The 14,547-nt window shown below is 37.4% G+C and overlaps 1 protein-coding gene across 1 annotated transcript in view; it reads left to right on the forward strand.

Annotated features, from left to right (window-relative positions):
- Nucleotides 1-13,430, forward strand: part of RAB8B (RAB8B, member RAS oncogene family) — a 64,868-nt gene extending 51,438 nt beyond the window's left edge. The window contains exons 4-8 of the mRNA XM_082852071.1: nucleotides 3,331-3,408; nucleotides 4,398-4,487; nucleotides 5,648-5,713; nucleotides 8,511-8,561; nucleotides 9,484-13,430. Of these exons, the coding sequence (XP_082708197.1) occupies nucleotides 3,331-3,408; nucleotides 4,398-4,487; nucleotides 5,648-5,713; nucleotides 8,511-8,561; nucleotides 9,484-9,576 (378 nt within the window). The 3' untranslated portion in view covers nucleotides 9,577-13,430. The remainder of the gene's footprint in view (nucleotides 1-3,330; nucleotides 3,409-4,397; nucleotides 4,488-5,647; nucleotides 5,714-8,510; nucleotides 8,562-9,483) is intronic.
- The last annotated feature ends 1,117 nt before the right edge of the window (nucleotides 13,431-14,547 follow it).

Below are 14,547 nucleotides of genomic sequence, written 5' to 3' on the forward strand. Positions count from 1 at the left end.
TGAAGGAGTGAATCAGTGAACAATTTCAGACCTAGAAACAATCTTAGATACATGTTCAGGAAATCCTGCTCTACTTGAGTCTTGGATCCTGCGTGTCATCTGTTCCAGTGGGATGTGGGGCCGTTGTGTTCTCATTTCAACAGGTGGTGGTTCTGGCAGGTTTAGTTTGGTTGGCTCAGGTATGCAGCGTTTTGGTAAGCACAGTACTGAGTCTGACACCATGGCAGGGTCCTTTGGTCTGTTTCAAACTATTGAGCAACATTTGTAGGCATAGCAGTAACCCTGACGGACAATCTGGCTTTGGGGGGAAAAGGCGCCATATCATTGCATTATCGCCATTTCTCAGTACTGTCTTGTGAACTCTTAGGAGGCCGTTGTTGTTAAAGGTATGTATACTAGATATATAAAGTTTTTACCTGGTATACCGGAACTTGTATTTCCAGCTGATTCATAATATCAATTAGCTTACAAACATAGGGAATAGTCAAAGGGTTTCTGCTACTCAAACCAAAGATATAAATTAATAATTGTTGCCAATTATTGAGTCCAAGCTGTGTCCTGGATTCTAGGTAAAGTACTTTACAAATAACATCTCAGTAGATCCTCAAAAATCCATTGTGGAAGATGTGCTGTCCTCATTTCCCAAACGCAGACTGAGAGGGATAAAATAACTTCTCCAGGATCTCCCAGGTAGCATGCGGTGGAGCCCAGACCTGATACCTCTGACTCCAGAATCTGTGCCCTTAACCACTACACTGTGTTCACACTTCCTGTGCTAACCACCCAGAGTGCTACTTGACAGACAGCAGTAAAGATCAAGGTTGTCCACATAGCCCAAAGGGAAGTAAAGCTCCGGCAGTTTTTTGCTTAATTTTACTATTGTAGGTGGCTAAGCTGTTTGAATCAGGAATTATTCAGATTGCATTTTGAGACTTTTAAAAATTATGGTAAGATATATGTAACATAAAATTTAACATTTAAGTGTACAGTTCTCCACTTTGATTTTTTTTTTTTTTAATTACCTTGGTAATTGTAAAATCTACTTTACAGTGTAGCCAAAGTTAAACATTTGCATTTGAGGCTAGGAGGAGGGAGGATAGAGAAGAATGTTGTTTGTCATTTAAATTTAAATAATTATGTATATTTTTCTGGTTGTCAGAAGGTTACATGTAGTATAGAAAGCTTTGAAGATCCTAAGAAATCATCTAAAATCCCACCACCATAAGAGATAGCTTCGGTTAACATTTTACTATGTTTCCTGGATTCTTTTATCTATGTGTATTTTATATGATTTACATTTATTTACATTTATATTTTGTATTTATTTACAAAGTTGGAAGCCAGACCCTGAAAGACTTTGCCTGCTATTTAAGGAATTTTAGTTATGAGTACAATGGCGAGATGCCAAAGGATTTTAAGCAATGAAGTGATAACTCTGGTGCCCTTATGGAGAGTGGATTAGAGGAGGTTAAGAATGAAAGCAGGGAGACGTAAGTCATCCAGGTAAAGGCTAATTGACGAGAATGTGAGTAAGGCCTTGCGTGTGGGGTATCAGACTGTGGAAATGTGGAGGTTGTTGAGTCTACAGGACTTAGTGACTGACTAGTGGTGGAGCAGATTACTCCCAAGGGTCTGCTTGGGCTGGCTGGCAGGGATGTATTGCCCTTCTTCAAAACGAGAGTACAAGGAGGAAGAGAAGATTTGAAGGGGACAAAGACAACTTCCTATTTCACTTAGTTGAGTTTTCGGTGACCACAGGGGCCATCTGGGAGCCGATGCCCTGTCAGTGTTCTCCAGGGCACACCTGACCCCTGTCTGAGTCTTCGGCCTCATCTTGTGCCCTTCTCCCATTGGATCTGGGCACTCTTGCCAGGCTGACAGTCTTTTTTTTTAATATAATTTAAATTTATTTATTTTTTTATTTTTGGCTGTGTTGGGTCTTCGTTTCTGTGCGAGGGCTTTCTCTAGTTGCGGCAAGCGGGGGTCACTCTTCATCGCGGTGCGCGGGCCTCTCACTATCGCGGCCTCTCTTGTTGCGGAGCACAGGCTCCAGACGTGCAGGCTCAATAGTTGTGGCTCACGGGCCTAGTTGCTCCGTGGCATGTGGGATCTTCCCAGACCAGGGCTCGAACCCGTGTCCCCTGCATTGGCAGGCAGATTCTCAACCACTGCGCCACCAGGGAGGGCCAAGCTGGCAGTCTTTTACTCAACCTAGTAGGTTCTGGGCCTTCCTGGTGAGCAAGATATTTATCACATTTCTGCTGTGTCCCAGGCACTGAGGGCTTCCCCTCTTCACTCCAGCCTCTACCCCTTTGCCCAGTTCAAGTCTACTCAGCCCTCAGACCTTGGCTTTAATGTCATTTTCTCAGGGAAACCTTCCCTGAGCCACCCCAGCCCCTCAACCAGATTAGGTTAGCATTTTTACTCAGAGCTCCTCATGCTTCTTCATAGTGATTGTCTAAATTATAATTAATTATATAATTATTGGTTCATTGTTTTCTTTGCTAGCCATCCATGAGAAGAAGGGGCCTTGCCTATCTTATTCACTACTAGTAGCATTTGGTATACTACCAGGCACATAGTAGGTGCTCACTAAATATTTGTTGAAATAGATGGACGGGGGGTGGATCTAGCACTTAACACACAAATGTGGTCTTGTGATACAGATTTTGGAATAGGTAGCATACAGGTGTCAGTTGAAACATTTAGAAGATAAACTGTTTAAAAATACCAGATGTGGGGTCTTCTAAGATAAGATGAGGATGCTTTTCATTAAACTGTGTAACAAATGCATTATATTTTAAGTGTCTGTGATTTACTTAGACAAATAGTAACTTTTTTTAGTTTAGTAACATTTCAGTCAGTTCATATAAAAAGAAATAAATCTAAAGCCATATGGTTACAGTCTTAGTATAAGAGTCAGAAACAAGATAATTTCTTCTTAGAATAAACAAGTGCGCAACAGAAGCGATTACCTCTTGCTCTCAATGTTATCTCTATTTTAACTTAAACATCCTTTCAGCTTCAGTTGGTGCCAGTTTTATTATATGAAGTCAGGTAGAAAGGGTGTATCACCTTTACCATAATCACTAATTCATTACAGGTTAAAAGTGAAATAAATGTTAACAGAGTATTTATTTACATGGTGAGACAATGGAAGATTTTATTTATTTCTGTTTCTCTGTACTTTAAATTTTTATTATAAATTCCTTCTGTAAAGACAGAAAAAGGACAAACACAAGCTTTCTGGAGGAGAAGAGTACACTGACATTATATTCTTTAACTTTAAATGTATAAAGTACTAAATTACGGTCTTTTTTCCTCTTATAGGGAATTATGCTGGTCTATGACATCACAAATGAAAAGTCCTTTGACAATATTAAAAATTGGATAAGAAACATTGAAGAGGTATGTATGGAAAGAGAATGGATACTAGAGAAGAGTCCTGCTGGGTGCTTATAAAGGGCTCCTCCCTTTATGAGTGTCTCCCTATCACTCAGCTGAGCTGCTAGGAAGTAGGGCGCGGGCAGGTCAGGCCCTCTGCTCTGAGGAGTGCCAGGGAGGGTGACATCTCTGGTACCGCCAGTCTGACTTCTCTGCTGGACTGGGGGGAGGTCCAGACAGAGGAGCAGTTTCACAGAATTTTAAACTTGGCCCTGATCTTGAAAGTAATTTAATCCAAGTCCCCATTTTACACATGAGAAGACTGAGGTCAGAAAGAGGTGACTTGCATGTGCTCATAGAGCCTTTAAAAAGGAGAGCGAGGATTAAAACCTCTGGTTCTCAGGTTCTGTCTATTCCACCATGCTATGCTGTTCGACGGGCAAAAATATATCTTTATTCCGGCAGTTTATCATTTTGCCCTTCTAACATTTTCTTCATCTTAGATATTTAAAATTTGGTTTAGTTCCAGTTTGATTGGTACGAAGATTTTTTTAATGCCTTTGACATTTCAGAAAGAAATCTGACTGTGAAATAATTTCATACACATTTATATTAACCCACGTGAATTTATTGTTTAAGTAGTTCAGAATCCAGAATACCTTCTGCATTGGCTCACTTAGTACCGAGGTGTTCTCCCTTCTTTGACCCAAACTAACATTTGGAAGTTTTTTTGTTAGATAACTTTAAGTTTTATTTTTGTTTGTTCATGTACCAAAAAAGACATGAGAATGACTGCAAGCCTTTGGGAAAAATGTTCGCATGGACTCTTATGCTGTAGCTTTCCCCTCCTCTCATCTTTAAAATTTTTCTGTGAATCAGGCCTTATGTTGAGTGAAAGATTATTTGTCTTATAATTAAATTTCTGGATCTGTTTCTGACAGGTTAAGATTTGCCTGTTGAGTAACTGTGTTTTTCTCAGGTTGTTTGTCTAACATACTGTTTTCTCCCTGCAGCATGCCTCTTCAGATGTTGAAAGAATGATCCTGGGCAACAAATGTGATATGAATGACAAAAGACAAGTGTCAAAAGAAAGAGGGGAGAAGGTAAATTTGAACTGAATGCATGAAGATTGGAATCTACTCACGTTAAGCATTCATTTTCTTACTATTATTTAATTATTGATTTAAGTTTTAAAAACATCTATATTTTAATCTGTTAAAAAAACAACAAAAGGGTTGTAATCCATACTTGAATGGTATGAATTAGTATTCGAGCTCCAACTCCATATACTGTGTAGTCATGACTCATTCCTAAAGAATTTGCTGTTTTCTGGGAGATACAAATTGGTCCTTTTTCAGATTCCTGCAGCTTAGAGTTCAGGTTATTTCTTCCATATCTGTGTGTAAATGCCCAGTTTTGAAGTTAAACCAGTTCATTCTCTTTGAAAAAAAAGTAGTAGGATAGGTGAAGTTTCAACAGTAATCATTTTTCAATTCATTTTTTTTTTTAAAAAATGATATCATTTATAGGCATTTCTCTATTTTATGTCCTGTAAAACAAGAGTTTATTACATGTACATATTCATTTCTTTGACATTTTCCAAATTGACTTAGAGGCTTCAATTTTTTAAGTCTTGGAATTTTGCTTTAGACTTTTTTTAGTGATATGTGCAAAATGCATTTTTCGATCTGACTGCGAACTTTTCCCCCTAAAAACATTCACTTAATCTTGGTGTTGCAAATGAACTGGGAACTCTTTGGAAATAGATGGAAATGTAGAAGAGTTCACAATTTGCCACAATCAGTAGAAACCCAAGCAGTGAGTACTTAGTATTTTAAGCTTTTGTTCTTTTATGCACCAATTTGTTAAAAAATAATGAAAAGTTACAATACTAACCGTTGGAGGTTTGTACTTTGGGAACAGATAAAAGGGGCAGATGTATCCCAAATTTATGATAGGGGTGAATGTCTCATAGGTTTGCTAGTGATTTTATTAGAGAACTACAGGTATAATCGAAAAGAAGGGAAGTACTTAAGTTATGTTTTGAGTGGAAGTGGTGCCATTTTACTTACTTGTGGTGATGAAGTTAGATATCTAAATTTCAAACATGATACAGTAGAAGAAAGCAAAGAAATTTGAGAACCACAGGAGTTCTGCACTAGGTATGCTCCCTTTAGGACTCTGAAAAACCTAAAAAATATAAATGCTCTGTATGCATTTATTTATTTTGCACTGAATTTAAATGTTTCTCTTTGTCTTTCAGTTAGCAATTGACTATGGGATTAAATTCTTGGAGACAAGTGCAAAATCCAGTACGAATGTAGAAGAGGTGAGAAGGAATTGTTTGGTGACTTGTTACGTAGTAGCATTAGTGTCTTAGGTGCCTGTGTTCAAGCAACTCTCCAAGCCTTGATATTTTCTGCCTTAGTGAATGCCTTGTGGGAACTCCACTTCCATTCTGTAAACGTTTATGCTTCTGACTTTTATGTGGATCCTGGTTGTTGGATTTCTAACACCCGTCCTCCACATGGGATATATTAGATTGCTCAACTAAGAGTCACTGAACAGGGCTTCCCTGGTGGCGCAGTGGTTAAGAATCTGCCTGCCAGTGCAGGGAACATGGGTTCCAGCCCTGGTCTAGGAAGATCCCACGTGCTGTGGAGTAACTACTGAGCCCTCAGGCCACAACTACTGAGCCCGCAGGCCACAATTACTGAAGCCCGTGCGCCTAGAGCCCACGCTCCTCAACAAGAGAAGCCACTGCATTGAGAAGCCTGCAGAGAGTAACCCCCGCTCGCTGCAACTAGAGAAAGCCCGCGTGCAGCAATGAAGACCCAACACAACCAAAAAAAAAAACCAAAAATGGGTCACTGAACAGAAGATGGAAGTTCAGGTTAAGTTCAGTTTTGCCCTTTGTTTGGTACACGGGCCTCTCACTGCTGTGGCCTCTCCTGTTGCAGAGCACAGGCTCTGGACGCGCAGGCTCAGCGGCCATGGCTCACGGGCCCAGCCGCTCTGCGGCATGTGGGATCCTCCCGGACCGGGGCACGAATCCGTGTCCCCTGCATCGGCAGGCAGACTCTCAACCAGTGTGCCACCAGGGAAGACCCAGGTCTTCTATTCTTTACCAAGCGCAGAGTTGTTGATAATATTTTCTTTTTTAAAAACATTTTTAAAACTTATCATAAAAATAATACATGTACTATGTGTTAATACATGTAATTTATTTAACAATAAAACTGATGGTTTCATAAACATTTAATTTCTCAAGCTATTCATTCTTCACCATGACATGGCTAAAAATTGAGACTTAAGTGACTCAACTAGTGGACACGGATCAGAACTTTTTCTTTCTTTTAAGTAACTAACAGTCATTTTTTTCAGGTTGGCAAATGGGTGTCAGGAAACAGGAAGCCTCTACGGATTTATTTACTCAAGCACAGATATGCAGAAAAATGCTTCCCTCTGCTTGCTACAAAAGGATTTCCTTTCATCAGAAAGAGGGGAGCCTCTTCAGTCAGGTTTAATGGTGGAGACAGGAGAAAAGCTTGCTCACTGAGATGGCCTACGTAGGATTGCTGCCACAGAATGAGCTCTGTACCCTGGCTTAATGGAGCAGGCTTCGGTCTCTCTTAGTCCTGAGCTCTGATCATACCTGTGACTTAGAGAGAGTATTGAGTTGGGAATTCCCTGGTCAGGGAACTAAAATCCTGCAAGCTGCTCGGTGTGGCCAAAAAAAAAAAAAAAAAGAGAGAGAAGAGAGCGTTGAGCTATGGAAATATAGACCTGCGGATTGCCCGAGCTGCTTACTGGTCAGGTATTCTGCAGAAGTTAGCAGTTTTCCCAGGGCTTTAACTTAGCCTCAAAAACTGAGATGGGCTTACTTAGAAACTTTGACTCACAGGTGACCAGTGTGACAATGGGACACTGACAATGAGTGATAATAGTACTTATCATATTGCTTCTTTTTGACTGGTTTAATAAAAATCCTTTTGCTGAACATTTTTGGGGGGCATTAGGAGTAATTGGGAACAGACTGACATACCAGTGGGTTTGGCATGGCGACAACTGAGGAAGCCTTAAGAGTCATGTAGAAACAAAGTAGGGATGATAGGGTTTTTTTTAATTATTAATTAATTAATTTAATTATTTATTTTTGGCTGCGTCAGGTCTTAGTTGCAGCACAGGGGATCTTTCATTGCAGCGGGCAGGCTCTTCATTGCGGCAGTTGGGCTTCTCTCTAGTTGTGGCACGCAGGCTCCAGAGTGCATGGGCTCAATAGTTGCAGCTCATGGGTTCTGTAGTTGTGGCACACAGGCTCTCTAAGTTGTGGCACACGGGCTTAGTTGCCCTGAGGCATATGGGATCTTAGTTCCCCGACCAGGGATCGAACCCCTGTCCTCTGCATTAGAAGGCGGATTCTTAACCACTGGACCACCAGGGAAGTCCCAGGGATGATAGGTTTTAAAAACGTTTGGCTTGGGTTTGGGTCAAGAGGCACTAGGCGTAAAATGCCACTGAGATTTGTCCTGCTTCTGTTTCACTGATTTCCACGGTGGGGAATTTAGCTGAGCTGTAGGAACTGTTGGGATTTTGCAGTGTTGTGACACAGGAGGTTATATATTCTCAGGTATAAGAGTGAAAGCAATTTGAAAGAGAGGAGGTTGGGAATAAAAGGTGGAGATTTTTGTGAAAACAAATTTTAGAGCTATAGGGTAATTCATAATTATTCCTTCACTTATCAAACAGATATTCAGCATCTCCTAGACCAGGAACTGTGCCCTACTCTGGGGATGCCCAGGAGCTTTAGAGCCTCTGCCTCCCAAGTGATCTTATTATACCCATAATTCAGCAAGTGTCATATTAGGAACTTGGGCCAGATGTTATGTGCAGAAAATACTTGATGAATGACAGTTTGATTACACTGGAAAACCTTTTTGATATGATAAATGAAAAGTAAGTTACAGTAGTCATGTGTCTACTGTGATTGCAATTATGTTCTTTTCTCAGTTAAAAACCTCAAAGTAATATATTTATATTTTATAATGAAATAATAAAAAAGGCTACATTTCTATTTTAAAAGATATTATAAACATATAATAATGAAATCTTTGGTTTACCTTTAGGCATTTTTTACACTTGCACGGGATATAATGACAAAACTCAACAGAAAAATGGTTTGTATGACACATAATTTTTATTTTCCTTATGCTGTTTTTAAATTTGTTTTCTTATTTGTGTTGTTTATTTATTTAATTAAAGGGATAGGCCTGATTATAATATATTCACATAAACCCATTTTTTCCCTGACTTACATTTTCACCTGCTTAAACTTTGATTCTTATTTCTGTTTCTTCAAATTTCTTATTTCTGAGCTGCAGTTGTTTCAGTTCTTTCCTCTGGCTCTTTAAGTGGTCTTTATTTTTATTATTATTTTTTAACATCTTTATTGGAGTATAATTGCTTTACAATGGTGTGTTAGTTTCTGCTTTATAACAAAGTGAATCAGCTATACATATACATATATCCCCATTAAGTGGTCTTTAATTGAATTTTGATCAGAATAATTAAAGTAATAATGGCAAAATTAAATTTTTTATCTCTCTCTATATCAGTATATAATTATGATCTCAAAGACGCTGAAGTTTGCTTAAATTTGAAACAATGTCAGTGATGAATCATTACGGCATCCTGGAAAGTTTGTTTTAACCTGAATCTTGCATATAATTGTATAGCTTATGTTACCAACTCTTCTTGCCTCCAAGAAAGGGGTTGCCTGTACCAGTATCTTAACATTGTTTCCATTATTACCCTTGAAACTTTACACTCTTTTGGTTATAATTTTTTTGAACTGGAGTTAGGAACTTCCTAATATGTAGTTAATATATTAGGTGCTAGCCTTAAAATATTTTTCCTATATTAACCCACTGTTTCCAAAGAAACAGACAACATCAGAGCTTAACTAGTTCCCTTCCTAATTAACCACACTACTAAGGACACATTTATGGCATAGTTAGATATTTTTTTATTTCTTAGGTAATTGGGCTCAAACCATGAAACTTTTATTTCCTTGCTAACTCCATCTTCTGTTTTTTTTAGAATGACGGCAATTCATCAGGGGCAGGTGGACCAGTGAAAATAACAGAAAACCGATCAAAGAAGACCAGTTTCTTCCGTTGTTCGCTACTTTGATGAACTCTTTCTGAGAGACTGCAGCACACCTAGAGGACCCTTTCCTGCTTCTCTGAAAGCACAGGTCACCCAGCCTCAGAATCATCCTGCCTGGCTGCTACTGAGAGCACCACTGAACCTAGACCTAGATTCTGCACACAGAATGTGCAGTGGATTCCAGCCTCATGGCCCATCAAGATAACAGGCTTCTTCTTTCAAACATGGAAACAATGAAGTGGAGACACGTGCAGGACTTAACTTGTTTTTCCTCTGTTTTATTGCGTGTTGCAGAAGCTGCTATCTTTTTCTTTTTCACTTTGCACATCAGTTGTTAGCCTTTCCTTGTTACAGCACAATCTGAGATTCACATCTGCACACTTCTGTCTGATGAGGTTCTAGACAAATTTGCATTCGGGAATGTTTAAAAAAAGAGTAGAACATTTAAAGCAGAGGTTAATATACGAAAATTATAGCATATTTGGTCAGGTTCCTATGGCCAAATGTTATTGCATTGATAGCATTTATTTAAGGGCTCTGATTTTCTTAAATAAAAGAGTCATTAAATTCTGATAAACTTTATCTTAAAAATTCATAAAAATGCCCATCTGCTCATCAAAGGCCACAGTTTCTTTATTTCTTCAGATTGTTTACAGTTTTGCTTCATTCCTGACTTTTTTGCCAGAGTCTGGGTAGCTGAATAAATCACTTTTTCAGGTGATTTATTGATTACCTCTGCCTAATCTATTGACACTGTATTTGGAAATCACTTTAATGTCGCTTTTCTTGAGTTTTGTATTTGCTCTTCTTTCCTGTGTTTGACCTATTATAGTCACTCACCTAAAACATAACATATTTGAACACTGTTGTCTGTTTCTAAGTGTAAGCTTCTTAAACTGAAATTTTACATGGACAGAGAGACACACTATTTAGGGTTTTATTTCAGCATCTAATTGTTGTTCTGTCACATCAGCAAACATAATATATTTTTTCTTAGATTCACTCCTTAGCTGTTGGTTTAGTAGTAATGCCCAATTCTTATCATAATCCCTGTCTGCAAGAATTAACGAGTTAGATTTAGACTTAGTTCACAGAACGCTTACCTGTAGGGATAGAAATTAATTTGTGGATGTAAATTTCATAGAGATAGCTGTTGGTAATGGTGAAAATAATGATTTTTTTTTAATTTGGGCTTTTTTTTAAAAAAATAAGATTAATTAGACCTAGTGCAGCCTCTAGGAAAAGTCTTGCCTTTTCATTAGAGCAAATATGAGCGTGGTTTCAGTTTTACAACAGCTGTTGTTGAATGTGTAGAACCCAGTTCCATCTGTTCAGGTGCATTGTTGTAGAACTTGGTCCAGCCATTTGGACCAAAGCCAACCAAAAGACTTAGCTGCCTTTCTCACCAAACACTGGTACTGGTATGCCTTTTGTAGATGAAACCGTCACGTGAGAAAAAAAGGTATTTAGTGTTAACTTAATGTGCCAAATTCATTGTTGTTATTCTAGCCTTCAGTGTCATAACACAGAAGGGAGTAATAAAGAGGTGATTAGGAAATAATAATTATTCTCCCTGTTAGGCCTGTTTTGTTTCACAAAGGTTATCATCATGCTTGATAGTTATGTCTGGGAGATGAAAGTGGAAATGGATTGCTTGTTACCGCAGAGAATTCTGCTTCAAATTAAGATGTATCATTAGAATACTTGGACCAGTCAACCTTTACTACTTGTTTGAAAACTTATGCACAACTTAGTGGCAGGAAATATATACCAGAGCTATTTTTGATGGGTTCACTAAATTTATTGTTCACAAATTTCAGTCTCCTTGCTTTTTTCTTTCTTTTTTTTGTACTTACTTATAGGCTTAAAGGCACCAGTTGGTGTCCCAGTAAAATCAGTAGTTCCTTGATCAAAAGTTGACTGTAAGTCTACCATCTTAAAATTAGATAGATTTCTGGAACAAAAAAGATAATTTCTTAGAAACATCTTGTATTCACTGATTTTCAGAAAAAGATCCCAGCAGTTAAGCTTTCTGGATGGTAACAAGGTAATTTCTAAAAGGCAAGTGCTATGACACCATGTATGAATGTAACTCTCTTAGTAATTTACCTCCAACTCTTTGGTGTCTTAACACTTTGGTTTATATCTCAGGGGTTGTCTGCAAACCAAAACTGACATATTCTGTGGTTAGCCTTTTTTTTTTTTTTTTTTTAAACAGAATGCTTTGCTTTTGTTTTTTTTCCTTCTCTCTTCTGTTGTCTCGTATGGGTTAATAACTAGTCTCCATGAACTTCCCTTTGAAAGAGCCTCTAAAAGTTAGATGAGTCTAAAAGTGTTCTTTGAAGTAGCAGCGAACTGGGGGTATATACTGTTATATAGAAATAAATTGTCCTTGCTATTTTCTTACATTTAGCTTTGCTAAATTGTATATAATTTGAGCTAAGACCATAGGAGATTCACTTTCTGCATGGTAAAATGCCCTAATAAATATTCCACTTTGCTTAATAATGTACATATAGTGCATTATTTTTTCTATTTGTAGATGAATTTAGTGGCAGATAATTGTCTGTTCCCTGCTGAAATCTAGTTTTGTGTGAAGATTTTTGTGGTTTTATGGATAAAGGTACATGAAGGTTTATTGCAGCAGTATTAGTGGTTCAGTGGCTGCATTTTATTATCAGTGTGCTAATTTTTGACAATGGTTGGACTAGACCTTTTCAAATGGAGTCTGAGGGTATCAGACAATGAAAATGTGCTGTAACTAAGTAGCATGTAAATCAGTTGATTGTAAAGCGTTTCACTGGGAACTTATTTTAGCTATATTTTACTTCAGACAGATTATGAGAAAATAATCCACCTGTGCATCAGTTAGGAGGTGCTGCAGGGTTTCTTACTATTTACATGAACATTTTGTGCAGTCTTTGTTATAAATTTTCAGAAGACTATACTCTTTACTTTGAAGGACTATTTTTTAATTATACCTCATTTAGCTAACTAGTATTCTAATACCTAGTAGAAAAACAGTGAGCCAGCCTTTAAGTATCCAACACAATTTAGACTATATGTTTTGTTTTGAACTAAAGGCATCATTGGAAAAAGTAGCAGGTAGTTTAGGATAGAACATACATGTCATATCCAGTAGCGCAAAAAAAGTATTATCTTCCTGTCTCCATTAATAAATTTAGCTGTGAAATATAGATAAATGTTTGCAGAAATTTCTAAATAAGAGATTATAACTCCATTTTACAGGTTCTGAATGCTGAGAATCTGTATTAAGGCTTATAGTTCTTCCTGTGAACAGTAAGTGATACGTGTAAGCAGACTTCCTTTCCTAGTTCATGACTTAGATTTCTTTATAAATTTAGTTCTTAATCTTTAAAGATGAGCTTCTAAGCTTAAAATTTTAAAATAGCATTTCATTATGTTGGTTTACTTTTCTCTGATTTTAAGCACTCATTTCTGCTGTCAGATTTTTTATAATTTTTCTTTTAACAGAAAGGACATTCCTTTTTCCTTCTTGTTATATCCAAAGAAGGGGGTGGGGGAATGTCTAAAAATGAAATTCCTTGTCCTAGAGGGACCTAGATGGACAGGATATACTAATAAAATATCAAATGCTAGCACAATTTTACAGTAGAATTGGTCTTTTTTCAGACTAATAAAATTAATGGGTGTCATGTTCAGTATGAAAAAAACTAAATGAAATTTACAGAAATGAAAATTAGCAAACAACTAGGGATATTTTCAAGTTTTACTTCATTTTTTGAAATGCTTGTGCCATACGCAATTGCATTTCTTATTGCCAAGAACTAATAGAACTTCTTGTTTTATTTCTTACCTTTTTTTAAAATGTGAATTTAATTATAATTCATTCCTATGGCCTTACACATGGGTTTTGTTTATTTGCAGCTGACACTGTCCCTTTAAATACTGTAAACTATTTGACTAAAATCATGCCCCTAATGGGAAATATCTGTTTTTTCCATAGAATCATCCTACTGTAAGTTTCAGCATATTTTACTTTTGCTCCAATGGCTTAATGTGAAAAAGCTCCTGCAGATAAAGTGGACCTGTCATGTTGTTACTCTTGTTTAAGCCAATTCATTAACTGTGTACTGATAATGATGCTGTGTTTTTTTTTAAGAAAAAATGGATTTTATTCCAGGTGAACTTTTTTTTACAATAATGTTCGTCTAAAATAAAAACTACATAATGAAAATACTTATGTCTCTCTGAAATGGATTGCACATTTTTAAAATGTTTCTTCTAATTTGCTAGGTGTGTGTCTCAAACCATGGTAGACTTGAGATATTTTAGCAAACTTTACATCTTACTTCGAGTTCTTTTTGTTTTTTGGGAGGGAAATTTTATTTATTTATTTTTTAACTGAAGTGTAGTTGATTTACAATGTCATGTTAGTTTCAGGTATACAGCACAGTGATTCAGTGACTTTTTTTTTTTTTCAGATTCTTTTCCCTTACAGGTTATTACAAGATATTGAGTATAGTCCCCTGTGCTGTACAGTAGGTCCTTGTTGGTTATCTATTTTATATATTTTAGTGTGTATGTGTTAATGCCAACCTCCTAATTTATCCCCCCCACCCCCGCCCTAGAGTTCCTTAAAGACTGAGAAAAATGGCCAGAGCTCCTGCTCATTCTTAATTCAGCATACATTGAGGTTATTCTGTTATAGAACTGCAGCCTTAAATTGATCGTCCTTCCCTTCTTAATCCTTGCAAGTTTAGTTTCTGTTGTTTTCACTTTCAAATAACACAATTGGATGTGATGTTCTGCCAGTGTTCTACCCCTGGGCTGGTGCATGTTTCCAGTAGCTTTTGCCGTTCATCCCCAGAACCATTTTGAACCTTCACTATTCCTCTCAAGCTTAATTTTCCTTTCACTCTTTTTTTTTTTTCTTAAAGTTCAAGTCTTTATTTTTGGCTGTGTTGGGTCTTCGTTGCTGTGTGTGGGCTTCCTCTAGTTGCAGTGAGCGGG

The sequence above is a fragment of the Leucopleurus acutus genome (genome assembly GCF_964270905.1).
Source record: "Leucopleurus acutus genome assembly, chromosome: 1".
Taxonomy (NCBI): domain Eukaryota; kingdom Metazoa; phylum Chordata; class Mammalia; order Artiodactyla; family Delphinidae; genus Leucopleurus; species Leucopleurus acutus.